The sequence below is a fragment of the Melopsittacus undulatus genome, chromosome 12 (genome assembly GCF_012275295.1).
Source record: "Melopsittacus undulatus isolate bMelUnd1 chromosome 12, bMelUnd1.mat.Z, whole genome shotgun sequence".
Taxonomy (NCBI): Eukaryota; Metazoa; Chordata; class Aves; order Psittaciformes; family Psittaculidae; genus Melopsittacus; species Melopsittacus undulatus.
Genome location: NC_047538.1, coordinates 15828605 through 15846629, shown reverse-complemented (window position 1 = coordinate 15846629; position 18025 = coordinate 15828605). Strand labels below are relative to the sequence as shown.

General features: G+C 42.6%; 1 protein-coding gene across 20 annotated transcripts in view; it reads left to right on the top strand.

The window, feature by feature from the left end:
- The window catches only part of FBRSL1 (fibrosin like 1), a 531403-nt gene that overhangs the window by 246019 nt on the left and 267359 nt on the right, over window positions 1–18025 (top strand). For 16 of the 20 annotated variants that reach the window (XM_034068211.1, XM_031047802.2, XM_034068210.1 and 13 more), the window contains exon 4: window positions 831–866. The exons of the other annotated variants lie outside the window; for them this stretch is intronic. In XM_034068211.1, coding sequence (XP_033924102.1) covers window positions 831–866 — 36 coding nt within the window. The remainder of the gene's footprint in view (window positions 1–830; window positions 867–18025) is intronic. 20 annotated transcript variants of the gene reach the window in all.

The following is an 18025-nucleotide window of genomic DNA, read 5'->3' as shown; positions in this document are numbered from 1 at the left end:
TAGCAGCAGCTGGAGATAGAGGTGGAATTCATTTAGCTGCTTTGAGAAAGCTATTGGCAGCAGAAAACAGCCGCTCAACAGCCCTTGGGTCTGAGAGAGGGGAAAGGGATCCAAGTGACTGTAGATGGTGTAATGAAAAGGAAAAGAACCAAATGATTTGGCAGCCTGTAAAAGAGGTAAGGATGTGGTAGAGAAAGGAGCAGGAGGAGCTGAAATGAAGAGCAGGAGTAAACAATGTAATTTAACTTATTCAAAAGGGACAGAATGCTTATTAAAGCTCTGAGAGATGATAAATCAGAGCTTTGCTGCTATTGTTGTTCCAGATAGAGTTGTCATATGGTAATACTGCAGTGATGAAAGCTGGAGGCTCATGAATTCATACAGGGGAATGAAAGTGGGATATATGGTTACATGATTGAAAGTTGGAGTTGATGAGGTAAAATGTGCAGCCCTGATTCAGGAGAGCATCCTTACACATGCGTGCTGTTCCTTGGAAGCTGGAGAAGGACTGTTCAGAACATGTACTCTGCTGCTGTGAAGACATATCCCACACTGAGAGTTTTCACCTTAGTTGGGAGGTGCTGTCAAAGCTCTGCTCTAGCTTATGAAACCCTTGTTTGATACAGCCCCAGAGCCCGCACCTGGAAATGCTTTTGCTGTTACTCCTGTGGCAGCACGCAGAATGTCAGAAGATCATTTGAGGTGTTCTGTTTGCAAAGTTTTCCCCTAAGGAATACTGGGCTGGGGGAGGGAATCGCAAAATGATTCTTATCTTACATTACACAGAATCTCTTGCATTACTTACTGTGGCATATTGTTTCCTCCCACAGAGTTCTGCTCAGTCGCTTTCAGGAAGAGGCTACTCCGTAAGTCATTTTACAGCTAATTCTTTCACTTCTGTTGATGTTGATTGCAGAGGTTTACACTACCTGTTGCATATCCACTGACATGAAAGAAACGTGGAGCATAAAAACTAGGGTTAGAGCACCTGGCAGGGGACAGCCCTAATCTGCGAGAGCACATGAAGAGAGTCTGGGGGCTTCTTCAGTTTAGTTTTATACTTCTAGAGAGGGGTTTTTGTTGTTTAATAGTTGACTTTAGCTATGTCACCTCCTTAGAATTAAGAGTAGGGAGAGTTTTCAACATTGGAGGGAGGTGCTTCCTTCCTCTCTTCCCTCCACCATACACGTTTTCATTTGTGCGTTAAATACAAGGATCAAATTTACTGTGTTTTGAGAACTGTGACCCTCACCAGTGTGAACGAAAAAAGGTCAATATTCTCTTATTTACAGGCTGTGACTTAGAAAACAAGCTCCCTTGTTTTCAGAGAAGGGTATTGCTGGTGTTTTCTTTACAGGAGTGCTATAGGTACCAGCATTACTGGGCCAGGACATGTCTGCATGAGTATGCAATATAACTGTGATGTTTAATTTCCCATTTCTGTTCACATGTACCTTATTTGTATGTGCAATAATGACATTTGTTCACATAGAGGTGGTATAATTTTGTGTGTGTTTTGAGTACCTTTGCTGCTCAGCTGTCCCAAAGGCAGGCACGTAGACCTTATTTTATATATTAATAAGGAAATAAGAGAGGGTGTGAGTGGCTTAGTAATGTCAATGTGGAAATTCCTGGAATCACATTATGTCTGACTCTCATAACAAATGTATGGTGTGTAGATGTCTGTTATCATACCCTGGTTGTTCAGCCAGTAAGTCACATGTACTTGCTAGTGGAAAGACTGTAGATGAAGGCGTATGCTAACCTCGTATGCAAGTCTGAATGAGAATGTCTCAGTCCAACTACAGTTCCTGTCCTTACTGACAGCTGCCATTTCACCCCTTCTGATGTGGTAAAGTTTGGCCTCCTAGATGGATGGTTCCAAACTCTGTTTCTTACCTAGAGCTATAACTGTTCCCTTTTCATAGAGCAGAACAAGGCTGGATTTTATATAGTGCAGAAAGTTGATGTGGAGACCTGGTACACTTTTGGTGATAATCACATGAATGATTTTTCTTTCAATATTTGTCATATGTTCAGAGTTGTGTGATGGAACCAGTGAGCTCCTGCACAGAGAAAAATTACTTGGCAGTGCAGAATTTATGGTCTTATGTCATAGTGCTGCTGTCGCAGGCTATCATACATGCTGTCAGAAATCCATAATACAAGACTACATTTGAATCATAAAGCCATTACAGGATAACATATGACTTGAAAAGTCTTACGCTTTTAATGAAATAATGTCACAAATTTTTAGACAGTAATGGCATGTCTTCTATGTATCCTCCTATCTAAATCTTTTCAGCATCCCAGGTGAGTATCATTGCTTAATTCACTGAGTGATGAGGAATGTTTGTTCTAGGACCAGTTGAGCGCTGCCTCCCATACACGTGAACAGTTGGATTCACCTAAGTTTCTAAAGGCAGATGCTGTATCTTCTTTTTGTCTGTAAAATGACATGCATGCCTGTGGCACCACATAAATAATAATGAATCATCTTCACAGATTTTATGGCTGAGGGCATGGTTTGGGAATTAAACAATTTCCCACTGGCTATAACATAGGTTGCAAAATCTCAGTGGAAAAAGGCCAAAGAATTCTTTTTGCAGTCTCAAGGTCAATAAATCTTAGTGCTGTTTTCCTCCCTTGCTGGCTGTTAAGAAATTTACTTTGTCTCTCAGAGAAATGATTTGGAGAAAATTTCTAGCTCCTTCTCTGTGCATGTGTAGGGACAAGGTTCTTTTCTTCAGCCAACCCATAACTTCTCAAGGGAGGTAAGAGCTTTCTGTGTGCCAGTGCAGCATTTTGAGATCATGAGCAGTGTGAGCTGGGGTTGCTTTTCCTTATGGGTTGTCATTTTGCCTACTAAACTGGCTTCTGCCTCACCATGTACCAGCTGTTGAGGCTGACCATTTCCCTTAAAACTCTGATGCTGCTCTAAATTGATTTAGCATAAGGCAGACACTATCATTTCCAGCACTACCAGACCTCACTGGCCCAAACCTGCATTGGAAGTTGATTCTCCCAGGTGGCAGAGAGTCGTTCAAACCCACCAGTTCAAGACAAGTGGCCCCAAACCAGGGGTTGTCTGTAATATCTTGTAACACTTTTCTTTCTCTCTTGAAAGCAGCTGTATATGAAACACTAAGTCAGTATTTTGGCTCTACCCCTGTTTACATCAAATAGGTTGTTTGCCAGACATGATGAAAGCATGATAGAAAATAGCACTAGCAGGAGGCATGATGGAGACACTGTTCTTGCACTGAGTGTTCCTCTTGATATCTGTGCAGGGCTTGTGGTGTGGAAGACTGTCACTTGTGGAGTGATGATATATATCGTTACTCGGCCAAGTTCTTGTACTGGGTTTCATAAGCAGCTGTTTAAATACCACAAACTATTCTGTGCCTGTTCCTTTTTAATTAGCCCGTTTCGAGTCTGCACGCTTCAATATCCACTTGCTTGAGCCCTCCTTGCAGAGATGTTTGCTTCAGAAGCATTTGTAGAAAATGCACATTTAAAGGAAATGTGCATTTTCAAAAAGAGGACTTAAACCCTGTGGGAGTGATCTTGTATGAAAGATCTTAGTAGAAAGTCCAGCTCACCCAGCTGGGCTGCAGAGAGAACGCAGGCAAGGCCTGTCTGTACAGCCAGGCTACTATTGAAAACCTTGGCAAATTGCTCATACATAAGGTACAGACAATGGAGCTAGAGTTAAAAAGAAAACTAAATTCAAATGTCTAAATAATAACTCCTGAGCATTGAACATTCCAGCAACTTCATTGACTTCAGGCTTCCCATGGAATGTTAAGTGCTTAAATAAAGACCATGCTTGAAATAACTCCATGAAATTCTGGTCTGATTGAAGTTACCACATAACCTCTGGTTAACTTCAGCTGCACCTAGATTTGCATTGTAGCCTCAGAACTAGTGTTAACAGTGACTTGGCGCATTGTTTCACAGCATCTGCAGATATCACCGACAACATTTCCTATAAATCTATCTCCCAAAATAAAGTTTTGAGTGGCATTTACTTTTACTTGGATAACATGAGACATATCAAAGCCTGTGCTGTTTCTGCAGGCTCCTTATCTCATCAGCAGCATATGTTTCATATCCTTATCTTATTAAATGTATAATTCCGCTGTGCTGAGAAATAGATGCTAGTTTGTTTATGAAGGTTGATATCTTACTCCCTTTATGACTTGATGGTTACATACGTGTGATAAACTACTCCAGCCATTTGTCGCACTTCCTGCATGCACAAATGAGATTAATGATTTTAGTCAGAAAGGTCGATCTGTCCTATGAGCAGGCAAAACAGATTTTTTTTATGGTAACAGGATGAAGCCTGTCTACCTGAAAATGCACCAATTTGCCTACAAATACACAGAGGACTAGAAAGTAACTGTATGTTGAGGTTTCTAGAGATCACTGATACATACCCATCCTGTGGAGCATTTTTCAAATCCATTTCTGATAGTGAAGTCAATTTAGGACTTAACAAAGTTACAAAGTAGTTACAATGAAGGTAGAATCGGTACATGCAGTTTGTTGTTAGTGGCTGAAAAGTTGCAGTTGTTTATAAGAGTGAGCACACTGTATAGACAAACCCAGGCTGCAGTTGAACTCAGCTCAGATATGTAGAGAGCACGGACCAGGATAGAATAGGGAATATGTGGTAGCTTAAAGAAATAAACAAAAAACCTCTTCCAATAAATTATGTAGTTTATTTATAGAGCATCTGTGCAGCTGTTCCTCTGCTGAAATGGAAGGAGCTAAAATGTAGGAATGAATAAAAGAATAAACTTGAAAGCATATGGCAGATGGATAAGCCAGTGAAGCAACCTGTACCTTGGAACAAAAGTACAGGAGGATGAGATGTCTTTGTTTGGGTTTATTTGTTCTTGGAAGATTATTTTTTTAATAAAAACAGTAACACACATTTGGCAACAGCAGCAGCTGATTCTTATTCCGAGCTTCTGTAAAATATCAAAGTCTTTGCAGCCTAGTCAAATCCCTGGCAGCTCATCAAATTCTGTTGATTTTACATCTTCCTTGTTGAGCGCCGGAAACCAGTGTCTCGGATAACTCAGACTGCAGCTCACGGATAGAGAGGAACGTGCAAAGCACCATAAGGCTTGCAGAAACATTTGGGTCATCCGGAATCAACTTAGTGCTCTCTGCATCCTTCTTGCCTTCTGCTTGGTGATGTAGCCTGAGAGTGATTAACACCTTACCCGACGAAGCTGGAACCTGAGGTGGTACAGGCAAGCAGTGAGCACCCTGAGCCTCTGCCTTCACCCCAGTCTGCTCCTTCCTTGGTGTTTCTCTCAGATTATATTGTTGATTTTTAGGACTGGCTTTCCAATTGCTAATGATGATCTTTACAGCCTCCCAGGACTCGTGTCCTGTGCTGTGTGCTTGGTGTTGGTGTACAGGGGGCTGTCACCCAAAACAGCTGCCTGTGACTGCCACTTACATCTTTTTAGCTCATACCCATGAGCACACTTGCCAGAACAGCAAGTGCTGAGCTGTAATTTACCTGATTTACAGCATGGAGGTAATGTCCAGTGCAATGAGCTCAGGGGGAAGCAGCACAGATATGAATGACTGCAAAGCAGTGGGTAATCATCAGCATAGGAACTGTTGACTCTTAGCAGGTTTATATACCCTTGTATACCCTACAAAGCTCTTCTTATGGCCTGTTTTAGTTCTGTGCCAGCTCAGTGCAGTTCTGTGAAACACTGAAGCAGATGGTCCCCGCTAAGGAGGCTGTTCCCATGCCAGAAATCCTCGGTGCATGCACAGGCAGGTTCTCTGTCTCAGTGTAACGGTGACAGAAGCCTGCTGAAGATTACACCATCAGCATTCCCCTGATCTGCTCTGTGCTTCAAGGATGTTTTTGTGTCCTGGGCTGGGGACCAAATTGACAGTCTTGGAAAGGCAGCTTCAACAGCATCTTTCCTTTACAGAGCTTAAGTCAGTACCATTTCCTACGTGGAGCATGGTCCAAGACCCTCGGGTACCTTGCTGTCTTTGAGATTGCAATAGAGAAACGGCTGTCCTGAAAAAGATACGTTTCTACATGAAGATCAACAAAATTATTGCTGTATTGGTTGGGAATTGAGTGTACTTCATCTCATGGATGTGGAAGCAGGATCGGTGATGAGAGGCAAACCTGAATTGTAACTAATGGGGTTTCTCCACTAATGAAAAATCTCTCCTCTGTAGGTAGGAAGGTAACATTTCTTAGCTGGACTGGAAAATTCATTGTATTTTAGGACCTTTGATAAATTAGCATTTTTACTTGCCAAAAATCAATATTAGAAACAGGGCTCTTGTTAAGAATCTAAAAATCTTTGAGCTGGAGCCAAAGTTAAATGATAAAAGTTAATTTAATATGTATTTTCTACAGTAGCGTGCCTGTGAGCTGGCAACATGAGCAAGACATTCTGGATAAGATTTATGAACAGGAAAGTAATAATTCCAAAATAAGTATCAATCTCATTTTGCCATGATGCCAAGTATAAAAGAGGAACTATAATTGTCTTTTTCTTCTGGACAAGAAAAAGAATAGCAGATACGTCTCCTTGAGGTGGAACAATACTCTGTCTTCTTTGAAGACAGATACTTACAGAAAAGGAAAAGGGACTGTAATGAAGTGATGTGGCCTGCAACAGCAATGACAGCAAAAAGGATTAAAATAAAATAGATTAATAATAATATGTAATATAAACATAAAGAATTTTGAAAGGAGTTCTCCCTCTTAAGACAGCAGGTATTTCAGAGAGCCAGGCATATAATGGTAGGTGTCAGTCTAAAACACTTAACTTTTCCTGGTTTTCTTTTCATGTGTTCCTAAATAGCTTTTAAGCTTAGCTTTACAATAACTATCCCCATGCTTGAACTCATGTGGGTAAGCTGAGTTCGCTGAAGAAATGAGGAGTTGCTGGGAGTGCTTTGTGCAATGGAGCCAGGTTGCTGTAAACCAACCAGGCAGCTGGCCCCTTCACTCCAGAGGCTGCCCCATAACCCATGAACTCAAATGCTTTTGAGCAATTAGTGCACATATTATCCCAGATCTGTGGGAGCTCTTGAGGGTTTTTGAAATGTCCCATGAAAAGTGTGAGCAGAAGTACAAACATAAATAAACTACATACTTCAGCTTTACAAATACTGAAGTCTGTGAACTTCCTTACAACACACTTTCCTTTTGAAGTTCCTCTTTTTGAAAGTCTGTTTCTTCTTAGATGACCTCTGCTTTTAATTAGGACAGAAAGTCTGATAAGTTTTTGCTCCTCTCCACAGCTGTAAATCAGCACAAAGGGTTCTCTCTGGCTGAATTTGCCTGCCTGAACCAGTGGCCATGGCAGAAGGCTGCTGAGGGGCTCCCATCCCAGCAGCAGTGCCCCTTTGTCTCTGCAGCTGGAGCACATGGGATGATGGTGATTTCCATACCTCCCAGCTGCAGGGGAAGCACAGCCAGCTGACACCACGAGTCCTTCTGAGCCCCTTGGGGAGTGGAGCATATGACTGCTGTGTGATTTTTGCCCACTTTTTTAATCTCGCCTACCATAGCCCTCAACTCAGCTCAGGGTGGTGGTGGAACAGCTCTCTAATCTGACTAGAAAGACACTATTGTTATGCAGATGCAGCCCCTGAAATTCCCAGTGCTCCATAGCTTTTGGGGTAGGGTAACCTCACTGTCACTGGTCTTGCATATTAAAATGAAGAGTTGTCCTAAATCCATCTTGAATTCACCAGCCTGGAAAGGATTACATCCTGCTGAAGAGGAAAGGCAAAGGATTTGGAGACTATCTGGTCTTTTTTTCTGGACCTTTTTGATTAAGACTGTCCTGCGGCAGTTGTGTCATAGCTATGTTGTAGCTTTCTTTGTGTAATAGGGCTAGGTGTTTGCTTGTCTGTCTCAGCTATTTTCACATTGTTATTTGCTCTCACGGCTCTCTTTCCTTACAATCCATTGCCTTGTTTTAATTCTCTTTTCCCTTTACCAAACCCAAGAAAAAGATGATTAAAGCAGACCGTTGATTAGAATCAGGGCTACTTATCTGATGAGCAGGGGTTAAGTGTGGGGCCTCTTGGGGGATTTGCTTTTGATTTCTCTTTAATTCTCTGAGAGTCTTCAGCAGTGAGAATTGGCAGTGCTGGAGTTTTATAACAAGAGAAGGTGTTAAAATAGCTCATTTCTGAGGGCTGCCAGAGTACAGTGTTTGTTGTGCTGGGTGCTGTGGTAGGTTCTTTGGGGAGGAAGGAGGGAAACAGGGTTCACACTCTTGTTTGATCTCATATCTCAATGTGCCCTTGCAGAAACCTGCACCCAAAACCACGGAGTGTAAGGGGAGCAGCAGCAACTGTGAATGCTATTGTAGAAAAAAAAGATGAACAATATGTTTTGTTAGCCTTAAAAGCAGGTAAACAAAAGAGAGCAAGGAAAAGGGATTGAGTGCATCAACCTTGTGGGTGGTGTTGGCTTAGAGAACATTGTCCATTGTCTTAAAGCATTCTAAGATTTAAAATACTTAATTGTGTGGCTCAGTGGAATACCCTGTTGTAATCTCTGCTCAGTCCCAAAATGCTTTTCCCTGTGTTAAACTGCAGCGAAAAAAGCTAGTTTGGAGAGGGTAAGTTATTTAGGTTAGTGATAAATCTGGTCACTACCCATCCTGAATGTGAGGAAGGTTCCCTGTGGGTCAGTGGTCTTTACTCAATTTCATCACTTGTATTTTTTCCTCATTGTTTTTTTCTTTAACTGGGATATGTATTGAAGGCTGGAGAGAGATCTTCAGTTTCTTCCCTGTCCTGACAGAAGATAAAGATGCAACTTTAATTTAACAAAACAACAGATGCAATCCTAAGTCAGATCTCACACCAAAGAAAGCTTTTGGTAACATGCTGAAGGTGTGGTGGTTCTGCTGTGAAAACTGCAAATGGGGGGAAATCTGGTGTAGGTTGAGGTTTCTCTCCTCGCTTCATGTTTCAGCTTGGCTGTGATATACCTGGCTGCTGAAATGTAAATAGACTGAGGCATGTAGTTGCATCTGCAGTGGAAAGGCAGCACTCCCCCGTTCCCAGGGAGTGAGAGAACAGAGAAATGGCACCACACCACTGACAGAGGGGAGAATTTAGATTAGATATTAGGAAGTTCTTCCCTGTAAGGGTGCTGAGGCGCTGGCACAAGGTGCCCAGAGAAGCTGTGGCTGCCCCATCCCTAGCAGCATTCAAGGCCAGGTTGGACACAGGGGCTTGGAGCAACCTGCTCAGTGGAAGGTGTCCCTGCTTGTGGCAGGGGGTTGGAACTGGATGAGCTTTAAGGTCCCTTCCCACCCAAACTAATCTGTGATTCTGTGCTTGCTTCTGTAAGATGGTGGTTCAGGAAGGATCCCAGGGTTCATGGGCTGCCTTTCTAGGAATGATTAAGCTCCTGCTGCAAGAGTAAAATGGCTGCTGAAGAGCCTGGATTTCTCATCCGCAGTCCTCATGTTGCTGGAAGAGAAGCGTTCGGGAGGAAGCCCTGGTCAGCCGTGTGAAATGTTTCTAGCACAGGGTCAGTGTTTTCAATTCTCACCACCTTAGCATTTCAGCATTGAGTTCCTCATGCTCAGCTCCAGCCCCAGTCACCATGACTTGCTTGTATTGCGTTAGAAAGGTGTCCTTTCTCCTTTTTATAGCAAATAAGTAAATGAAACTTAGAGTTTTCGTCTTGATGTGGAAGTACCAACTGCAATTCTAGAAAGCCAAGGAATGCAGGGCAAAGGCAGAAATGTAGGCGACTGCATTGCGCGTGACTTGTGCTTGAGATAGGAATCATGCAGGGTGGGAGACCTTTGCAATACCGTCTGACAACTGGTAAGGCCAAGTACTCACTGCTTTTTCTTCAACTCTTTGTTTTATTAAATGGCTTTAGGGAGACAATGATGTAATGCCAAAATTCAGGCACTGCCATACCGCAAAGTTGTTTTAAAAGCCATTGATCAATGAGACTAATTTCTTGGAGACATTTTTAACTTCCAGTTCCCAATACCCAGTGTTTCAGCTTAGTTTTCAAGTGATTGTAGCTGTTCTCTCATTTTTCAGCTTATCACAGGTCAGGAACTGAAAGGTGCTGAGGTTGAGTGAAGCAACAGTTCCTCACTCTGAGCTCTGCTTTGTTTTTGTGGGAATTGTCTGCTTCTGTAGACTTTTGGTTTCATTACTTTTTTAAAGTTTGGTTTACTAACCTGCTCCTGGAACAGATACAACCACCAAAGCTGCTTTTTAATTAGCCCTGTGGTCCATCCGGTGTGTATGTGCTAACATCTTGGCTGTACAATGTACTTCCAATGAAAGGAAGCAGTCTGCCATAGATTCTTGTAACCTTGGGGTCAGTTTTGAGCTCAAAATTGCTTTTGATTATGGTGTTAGTATGTGTCTCAGAAAAAAATCAAGAAATCCAGCAAGCACTGGTGGTTCTTACATGGTGCTGTTGAGCGACACGCTCAGATGGGATCACATCTAGATTTTAATAGTATTAACTGTTTTAATTATTTACTACTGTGCTACTGGTTGTGAATATTCTGAGTTTTGCAGTCAGGATGGTGGAAAATCAGCACACAGTTCCATAAGTGTGGACATGCCTGCAGTGGTTTCTACAGGAATGTAGCCTGGTTCATAACTTTACTGTCTGCATTTCATCCCTGTGCTATATGATGGATAAGACCTTCTCTGCCTGAACACTTAGGGCCTAGATCTGTAGTACCATGAAGAATTTTCTTGTCTGATTAATTCAGCACACATGTTCTCCAGAAAGCCTCATGACATTGGCAATCTTTGAGAAACATATTAGGGCTATGTAGATGCTAGTGTTTGCAAACCTCAGTTCTGTTGGAACTTGGCTATCTGTAAGCAGCAGGAGGGATTTTGGTTTGGTTCAGAAGCTGTTAGTGTGATTCTGGAGTCTTCTGTACACCGTCATGCTCAGTGTTGGAATGGTTCACACTACCCTTGAAATTGGCTAACCAAAGCAGGATGATGGACGTGACATAGCAGTTGGGGTGCTATAGGTGAAGGGTGGTATAGACTGCTTACTAGTGTGTGCTTTTAACTCATGCAGCATCATACTCAGAGCAGTTGGTAATTACCAAAGGAGAAATTATTACAGTGGTGGCAGTGAGAGACATTTCTGACTGGCTTCACTAGGTGAGGACTAGGACCACAGGCTCTGTGAGCAGCAGTGTGAGCAGCTGAGAAGCTAAACTTAATGTGATATTTGTAATGAACCAGAGATTCAAAATCACTGATTTAAAAGGCTTTTCTCTGTAAGCATTCTTTGTAGCAAAATACAAGCAGATGTTGGCACAAGCATGATAGTAAGGCTCGTGGTAAAAGTTACATCAAACCTCCCCTTGCAGAAGACATTCTCCCCACTGTATTTATGTTGTTCTTCTAAAGCTGCTTAATAGCATCTAGGCCAAGTGGCACACTGGTTTGAGAGAAAAAGAGCTTGAAGCATGAAGATTAGGATATCATGGTGAAGATGCCTAAGGCCACTAGGCATTGTGTAACCGGCAGGCATTGAGTTGTAACAGGTGGAGGGTGATCACAGACTTCTAAGCATCTTTTCCTCCCACTAAGGACTTCTGTGCTCTGAAGAGCTCTAATTCATCTCATTTCTAGAGAGCCAGGAAAGAGGGTGGGAGAGAGCAGTAAGTGGTCCCTTGAAAACAAGAGTCAGTAACACACACCAGGGACCTAGAGGACCTAGACAGCCTGTTTAACCGCAACCAGTTTCCTGCTGAAGATTCATTTTGGAGAGATGTGAGAGCACTCAAACAGGAAGCTGCAAATTCACCAAACAGTTTCGGTATCAGTGTGTTATCTGTGGTCATTCCGCTCCCCAGCTTGCGGCTGGCTTCTGGTTAGCAGAGCAAGACACTTTGAGCTGAGCTGGCATCAGTTCCCACCTACTTAATCAGTTAAGCTGTGAGCCGTGTGGTTAGCGCGAATCCCCTGGTTGTCTTGTGGATTGCCAGTGACAGGAAGGAGATGCATTGAGTGGTTCAGACAGGAATAGCTTGGTTATCTGATGGTCACCCCAGAGACTGATAATATTATGTTAGCTCTTTTCTGAGAAGATATCAAAGCAGCAGAATCTGTTGGCTCTAACCACCTGAGGAGTTTACAACGTCAAGGGAAATTTTGCTTATCTTTAAAGCCTCGGAACTGTTAACCTGTCTTCACTGCTGCAGACCACAGCAGGGCCTTAGACTCTCAGTGCACAGAATGAAGCCTACAGAGCATTGCGTGCAAAGCTGTAAAATCTTACTGAGGAAATATTATAGTTCAGATCTTCCAAAATTACTTTGGTACTTCAAATTCAGAGGTGAACAACTTGAAATATATCAGAAGAACCAGTGTTTTCTAAGGGAGTTTTCCCTCCATATTTTTAGGGAACTCGTCCTCTTTTAGGCTGACACATTGTCAGGAGTTAGGGATGCAAAGGGAAAAGACACTTTTTAAAGCATACCTTGTTTGATGAGCCTGAACTAATCTGAAGCCAAAATGATGGTGGCTGTAACATGGGCGTGCAAGGGTTAAACCAGAGAAGGTGATCACATCTTTGGGATCACTTAGGGTTTGATTTTATCACATGTTTTATAATATATTTGATGAGCAAACCTCAGGGTTAGAAGGAACAGGTTTCAGTGAGAAATCTTGAAAAAATTAGATTTTAAATTAATATTCTCAAAGTGGCCTTGGGCAGGTTGATTTGACCCTCAGTGCCTGAATTTCTCCAGCTTTAAAATGGGGTATGGTAGTCATCTCCTTTGTACAATGAGATGCACAGTTTGAATTTTACCCAGCATTTACTAAAACAGGCAAGGTACTTCTGAATAAAGGGTCCTCCTAATTTTTGTGTTTTATGCCTCGAGTATAAGGAGCTCTGTGCTATTTGTCTTGTGTCCCTGTCTAACTATCGGTCTCCTCAGCTCCTGTCCTCAGGTGCAGCCCCACTCCCTATGGTGTAGGTGCGCACCCTGGCAGCAGATGATACCCTGCCGAGCACCCATGGGGAAGGCAGTGCCTGCCACTGGAGCGAGGGGCTGGGATGTCTTACACCAATGAGGCAGAGACTCCCCTGGCCCAGAGCCCTTGTACCCACTGGGGCCCTTCCTTGCTGCCAGCCTTAGAATAAAAGCAAAGGTGGGCTCAGCAGCAGGGCTCTGGCAGCGCAGCCTCACCCTGTTACCTGCATGTCATCAAAACTTCCTATTGAATTCACACAGTCTGGAGTGTGATTTGTAGCTGTAATGAGTCCCATAGTGAAATCCTGCTTGTCTGTTGGTTTTGTTCAGGTTTTGAAATAAAGCCGATGTGTTTGTAAGGGCATGTGTCTGTACAGGAGGCATGTTAGGATGCTTTTGTCTGCTGATGTTGCTTGGCTCAGCCTCTGTCAATGACAACCATAACAATCAGTGCATTTTTGACTCAAAGCTATTTCCTTTCCTGGTGCAGATTATGTCTGGTATGCATAACGTGTTAATTTAACAAAGCAGTTCTTTTGATACAGCTTTAATTTTTTAACAACAGCTCGGGGGCAATGATGTACAGATTATATAGTGTCAGTTTCCCAATTAAAGTTTTACAGGAAGATACTCTGGTTTTGCTTTAAGCCTGTGTTGAATCTTCCTTCTGGCACTTGTGCAAATGGAAACTGTGCTATTGCAAAGCATCCATTTGAAACCTTGAAATATTTATTGAGGCTGCATTGAATACTGAAACAGGAATCTTCCTGTAGGCTTGTTGATGTCTGTCATACGCATATATTTTGTAATTAAATGTCTGGAAGCTTGTGTGTGTGCGTATGTGGTTGGTTTCTTGTGGGTTTTCTTTGCAGGTCTTGTTGTTGTTACACTGTTTTTCCTGATAAATGCATTTAACACATCCCTTTTAAGAGTTCCTATGAAATCTTATCCAAGGCAAGACCACATCTTTGATGTATAGCGATGAAGCTCCTACTAATTGTTGCACAGAACACTGAGGAGGTTGCTAAACTGCTGCCCTTCCTAGAATGCCAGGCCTTGTGAAGATAATTCCTGCAGCATAATGGGCCTGTTTGGAGGGTGTGGGGTAGAGAGCACTTGAAGGGACTAGAAGAAAAGACCTAATTCTTAAAACACTGCCCACAAACTTGAAAGAGTTTTTTTATATTTCATTTTTTTTCTTCTCACCTCTTCTTCCCAGCCCTTTGTCTTGGCTAATACCAGGTCAGTGACTTTCCCTGTTTGCATCCCTTGGACACAACAGGGACTCACCATATCCAAAACTGTCTGCGGGTCTTGGAAAGCCTGTGGCCCAGAGCGTGCTCCAAGGGATAAGATTGTGCAGAGCGTAAGCTGAGACTCAAAGGGCAAAGCAGAGTAGCACTGGCATTAGACAGGACTAGGAGTCATCAGCTCCAGTGACAAAAGAGCAAGTCACTGTGAACCTGCAGAACCAAGAGCTGATGGCATCTCTATTTTGTCCTGGTCTCTGATGTCCCGGTGACACTTTCAAAGTACAAGCCCCTGCTCAGTCCAACTATTACCCACCTGGATGTTGATGATGAGATGAACTGGAGTATCAGATACCTAATTTAGGTTAACCTGCAGCTTGCTTCAGCATTAGTCAGTGCCCAGATTTGCAGTTGTAGTATGAAGATATCTGCCACTGCATCTAAATCTGGCCATTAGTGGGGAAGTACAGCTGCTGTTGCAGGAGAGTGAGCATGGTCTGTGAACCTGCGCCGACCAAGCAGGATGGGGCTGGAGCAGGCAGCTTCTCTGCCTTCAAATTGTGCTGAGAGCCTGAAACACTCTCTGCTACCAAAGTGCCAGGGAAGCCACCTGGCCCACTTTGAAACCAAATGCTGCAGTCTCATGTGTTTATCACTTTCCTTGTTTTCTTTCATTTTCTATTTCCAACTAATCTCTTTGGATTAGTCTTACTGCTAGATAATTATGACTTTCAGATCTATATCTTTTTCTCAAGCTTGCCTGCTTTGGTTTTGGGCAGCTATTTAAGACTTTTATTATTTTTTAAAACACATTATGTCCTTATTTGCATTTTGGAACAAACAGACAAGGATATTTCTCCCAGTACATCATTCTTCAAATATTTTTCTTAACAAGTAGAACTTTTTCAGGCATGCCAGAATCAGCTTCATTATATGAATCCTATTTATGGATCCTATTTAGAGCATGAGAGGGGAGGGAATTAAAGGGGCTGTTTCCACAAACACTGTATCTGGTGTCATGTAAGAAGGTGGGGTAAAAGTTAGTTAATATGTCAACGAAATTATAGTAATTCTCTGGAAGAAAGGCTTTTGTTTTTCTTTCTTTTTTCTTCTCAGTGTTTCTTCTGCACTATTTCCTTCCTCAGACACTGGGGCAGAGACTGAGGACCAAAGCAGAAGGGCAGAAGGTCTAGGGAACTGGGTTGGGTCTGCAGGATGAGGGGAACTATATAAAAATCCTTAGTAGACACTAAACAAGATAAACACACCAATCTGTTACATTGCTGTGGTATGATGGGTTCTAGATACACATACAAAAAAATAGACATTTATGGGGGAAATAAGTGCCAAGGCATTCATTTTCAGAACGAAAAGAAATTGATTCTGCAGCGGTGTTTTATTTCAGTGACTTTATTTGTGTAATGGCCAATGACTGATGTAAAGTTAATCGTTTTATCTGAAAGATGTAAGCACAAGCAGACAGTGTGTACATCACTGATGGGTTTCACTGTCATTGGTGCAGAGAGCAAAGGTTTGTCAGGCCCAGCTTCATCCATGAACTTGGTAGGTTTTGAAGCATCCTGGGGGAAGGGAGGGACAGCAAACCAACCCTGAGGTTTTCCAGAGCGTTTCTGTTGAGTTCCTCCTTCGAATGATGGCTACTGAGCTATTGGGTTGGCAGGATTGATGTGGTAGTTGCCTTTTGGAACTGAATACTGAAATTTGAATAGTCTTGCAAATATTGAGGAAGTCAGTTCCTCAAAAGCTTCCAGTACTACTGCAGCATTGAATGAGAGAAATAATGGAACCTGTTCTAGGCATTGTAGTTTAAATGAAGTGTGCATGTTTAAACATGCATGAAGAGCAATGCAAATTAACTTTTGATTAACCTCATGCTTTGGAAGGAGGAGTTTGACATGTTTTTAACTCAAGTGTCCACATGCTGCCCATCTTGTTAGCGCAAAGTGCTCTGACACACTGTGTGTGCATCAGCAACTTGTGCTTCAAAGTTTCAGTCAGATGGTTGGGTCAGCAATCAAAACAGGCTCACTGGGAAGATCAAAGAGGAGGGCAGGTCCACAAAAGAGAAAGAAAAATTAGACGGGCAGTTTGCAGTTTCACATTAATTTTCTTCATTGCTATGCTGGACAGCTGGGGAAAGTGAGGAGATGATGATTGCATGGAAGAATTGAGTCCTCCAGACTTGCTCCGACAGCTCCATCTCCTTCTTATGTTGAGACTAGAAGAACAGCACATTTGGCACCTACTGGTTTTATCTAGAGTTTTCTGGGGGCAACAAAGGGGGTTTTGGAGGTTTTGGCTTTGTTTTACTTGAGGAGTAGAGTGTGAGAGATCCTCAATAGGTCTGGTTTCTGCTTCACCTCATGGGTATTTTACACCTGATCTGATCAGAACCTTATCTCTGATCTGTCTTTGCCTTGGGCAAACATCCTTGTGCTGTTCTGTTCAGGTAGCTCTTTACCTCACTGGCCTTAGACAATGAGTAGGAGAACAGTAGGATTTCTTTCATCTATATCAGTGGCAGCAGTAGGAAATTGCAGGAGTCCCAGAAAAGCCCAATATATGGAGGGAGAGGGTCTTCGCTGGCTAAGCAGGACCACAGCGTGGCTGTGACCTGCGGCTTTACTGCAGGTGGTATTTTTCACTCACCAGTACCTTCTCAGTCAAATTGATTGATTTTGTCAGAATTTGAGTTAAAAGAAGTGAATTCTTATCAGCAGTTGTGAAACCTAAGGCAAACATGTCACTGAAAATAAGCTTACAATTGCTTGATCAAGATCTCATGAATTGAGGTTTTCAGACATTTAAATGTGTTCAATTGCTGTAAAGCTGGGAGCACAGGTAGGAAGGACTCGACATTAAAGTTGCATTGCGAGGAGCCAGGTTCAGAATTCCATGGAGCCTTCCTGTTGGCATCTTCTGATTTCAGACTTATAGTAATGTGCTTTTAATATTTTGGGAGTTTCAGTTTGCTCAAAGTCTGTTGTTCTTTCGCCCAGATCTCCTTTTTCATGGTAGGTTTCTCTCATACCTCACTTGGTGGTTTTCAACCTCTTCCAGTTTGCAAACACCCTAAGAGAAACACCACTAAGGTTGCAAAGCCCCATACTTTCAGTTTAAGGCCATCTTGACCACAGGCTTGCTTTTCTTCGCTACCTTTTTACAGCTCACTGAGGAAGTACTCAGCAAAGCTGGAGGTCTGATGTCCCAGGGCTGAAAACCAGTAGTTTGATGTAGTGGGGCCCTGTTTCTGGCCCCTGCTTCTGAGCACTGCTGTAGCATGTATATAGACTGTGCAAACCACATTTTACAGAAACTGTGTTCTATAAAAGTGTATCTTTAGCATCAGAGCAGATTCTGCTGCAGTGGGATCTCCTCCTGACTGGAGTGGGGTCACGTTGGTTTGGATGTTGTGGTGGACTCTGACGCCTACTTAATTTTGTTAGTGGTATTTTTGTGACACTGTGGTGCCGTGGGAGCTGTAAATGATCCCGTTACTCAAGTAGACTTTGGATTTGGTTGGAAAATTGCTTTGCAGTGAAACTAAGCCTGAAAGGTACCATGTTCATTAGCCACTGAAGTGGCCTACAGTAGTGTGGCTCGTGGATTATTTTACAGTAGCTGCTTTTCTGGTTGCTTGCACAAATGTAATGCGAAAGTTGCTTTTATATTAATCTTTAAAGTTGCAGCCTTGAATGCTTATAATTTCAGCATCCTGAATGCTAACCAACA